We start from the raw sequence: 2,152 nt of genomic DNA, 5'->3' as shown, positions 1-2,152 counted from the left end.
ACACAATGTCCTCCCGGTCGACATGTGTTAGTCCGGGGCCGGATGGCAGCTGGCCCAGGCGTGCCACACACAGCGCGCCAACATGGGCCGGCGCCCGCGCCCCGGCGGCCCTCCCCTTCATCGCCGAGCCTCCGTTTCGGTCTCTTTCTCTCTCTCTCTCTCTCTCCCGGTGCATGCGGGGACCGCGTGAGGGCCGGGCGAGGGGGCAGGCGGGGCGGCCCCCTGTTGGTGGCTCGGGGCGTCAACATGGCGGCCCGTCCGGCGGCACCCGCGGGCCAAATGCTATTCGCGCGTACGGAGGGCGTGCGCCTTGGGTTGGCACCTGGAGGCCGCAGATCGCCGCCGACCGGCGGGCATGCCCCTGGGCCAGGTGGGAAATGTTCCGAGAGGGAGAAGAAAGCCCGCACACCCTGGGGAACGGGGGGGGGGGCGGCCGATCGTGCCCCGGGTCCGGGTGATCCCCGCCCGACTGCCGCCCTCTCTTGCATGGGCAGCAGAATGTGAAATGGCGGCTCGCCACCCCACCCCCCTCCGCCCCAGTCTCGGCCTCCTGCCTCCTCCCTTGTGCCTGCTCCTCTTGCCCCCTGCGCCTCGCCCCTCATTCGCCTGCCCCCCCCCCCTCCCCTCTCCTGCACATACCTCCCGGAGGCGCGCGCATACACACACACACACACACACACACACACACCTCCCCCCCGCCCCCGTTCAAGCCATGGCCGACCTGAATGATTGGCCGCATGTTTCCCACTGGGCCGACGTCACGGAGGTCTTCTTCCGCGGGTGTGACGCCCTCAGCCGCGATGGGGAGCTGCTCTCGACGCCGGACTTCTGCCTTCGACAGGTGATCTCCGCCGTGGACGTCATGCACCCGAAGATGGACTCCGGCTACATGGCCGAGGATGAGCTGCCGGCCGCGCTCGGGGTCTTCCGCGCGGAGTTCCCCCCCACCTCGGAGGCCGAGATCGCTCGGCGCTCGGCCGGCGCCGACCCCCGGGCCGCCTGGCAGGGCATCGACCAGGCCTTCGACGCGGGGATGCTCCGAACCGAGGGGTTCTCGGCGGCCGAGCTGGTCGGCATCATCGACGACCTGCTGGCCGAAGAGGTGCGCCAGGGCCGGGGGAAGGAACGGAGCACGCGACAATGCGAGCCGAACGGGCTCGCCGGCGCCGATCCTGTCCCCCTTTGCCTCGTCTCAACGCTTCCTGCTCGCCATCCGGTCCGGCCGGGGAGGGCGTCGACCATGCCCCCTTTCCTTTTCTGGCCCACCTTCTCCGGCCCCTCGCCCGGCCGCCACCGAACCCCAACTGACCCCCCGCGCGCCCGCAGATGGTCCTGCATGCCGGCAACTCCCTGGCCCCCTCCCTCGGGTCCAGTCTGTACCTCCAGCGGCCGGACCGCATCAAGTGCCCGGTTTTGCATGCCTACTGTCACAATGTCCTCCGGTGTATGGATGCCGTGACGCGTGCCATCTCGGCCTCGGGCATCGGCACCGACGAGGAGCCCTCCTCGTCGGATGCCACCTCGGCCGCGGTGCCGAACTTTCTGCAGGTCAACCTGCCGGCCTTCCCCACGGCCCGGTGTATGTCCATGCTGGAGGCCTGCATGCAGGCCATCCAGGCGGCCACCCGCCAGTGTCTGAACCCCGCCGGCGCCCCGGCCACCGCGCAACACCGGTCCATCTACACCCTGCATGCGGATGACACCCCCCGGGCTCTGACGGCCCTCGGGGCTCGGCTGTCCCTGCGCCTGAAGTTGCTGGACATCTACCACAACTCGCCGCACATGCGCAACCTCAACATCTGCAATGTGGCCAGCCTGCAGCAGACCCTCCGCGCGGTGGACCTCTGCATGCAGACGGTCGACCAGGGCGCCACGCCGCCGGCGCCGGACTTCGCCCCGGCCGCCGCCGGCGGGGTGTACGCCTTCGACCGGCGCATCGCCCGCAAGATGTTCAGCTTCCCCTCCTCCACCGCGGCACTGACCCCCACCCGAGAGGAGGCGTATGCCCAGATGGCCGCCATGCTCCGACACCTGGTCGACGCGTCCAACCTCCTGCTCATGACCTCCGAAGTGGGGGAGTTCATTTTCTCCCTCAAGAGCTTCCTCTTCACGGCTCCCTTCCCGAACCTGTTTGTTCGGTCGACGCTGCGCG

At 69.7% G+C, this 2,152-nt stretch overlaps 1 protein-coding gene across 1 annotated transcript in view; it reads left to right on the top strand.

The window, feature by feature from the left end:
* The window catches only part of H696_00626 (hypothetical protein), a gene marked incomplete at its 5' end in the record, with an annotated part of 6,493 nt that overhangs the window by 2,283 nt on the left and 2,058 nt on the right, over positions 1-2,152 (top strand). Inside the window, 2 exons of the mRNA XM_009494507.1 lie at positions 711-1,102; positions 1,327-2,133. Of these exons, the coding sequence (XP_009492782.1) occupies positions 711-1,102; positions 1,327-2,133 (1,199 nt within the window). The remainder of the gene's footprint in view (positions 1-710; positions 1,103-1,326; positions 2,134-2,152) is intronic.

Source organism: Fonticula alba (genome assembly GCF_000388065.1).
Source record: "Fonticula alba strain ATCC 38817 unplaced genomic scaffold supercont2.1, whole genome shotgun sequence".
In the NCBI taxonomy this organism is placed as follows: domain Eukaryota; order Rotosphaerida; family Fonticulaceae; genus Fonticula; species Fonticula alba.
This window is presented reverse-complemented; position numbering and strand designations above follow the sequence as displayed.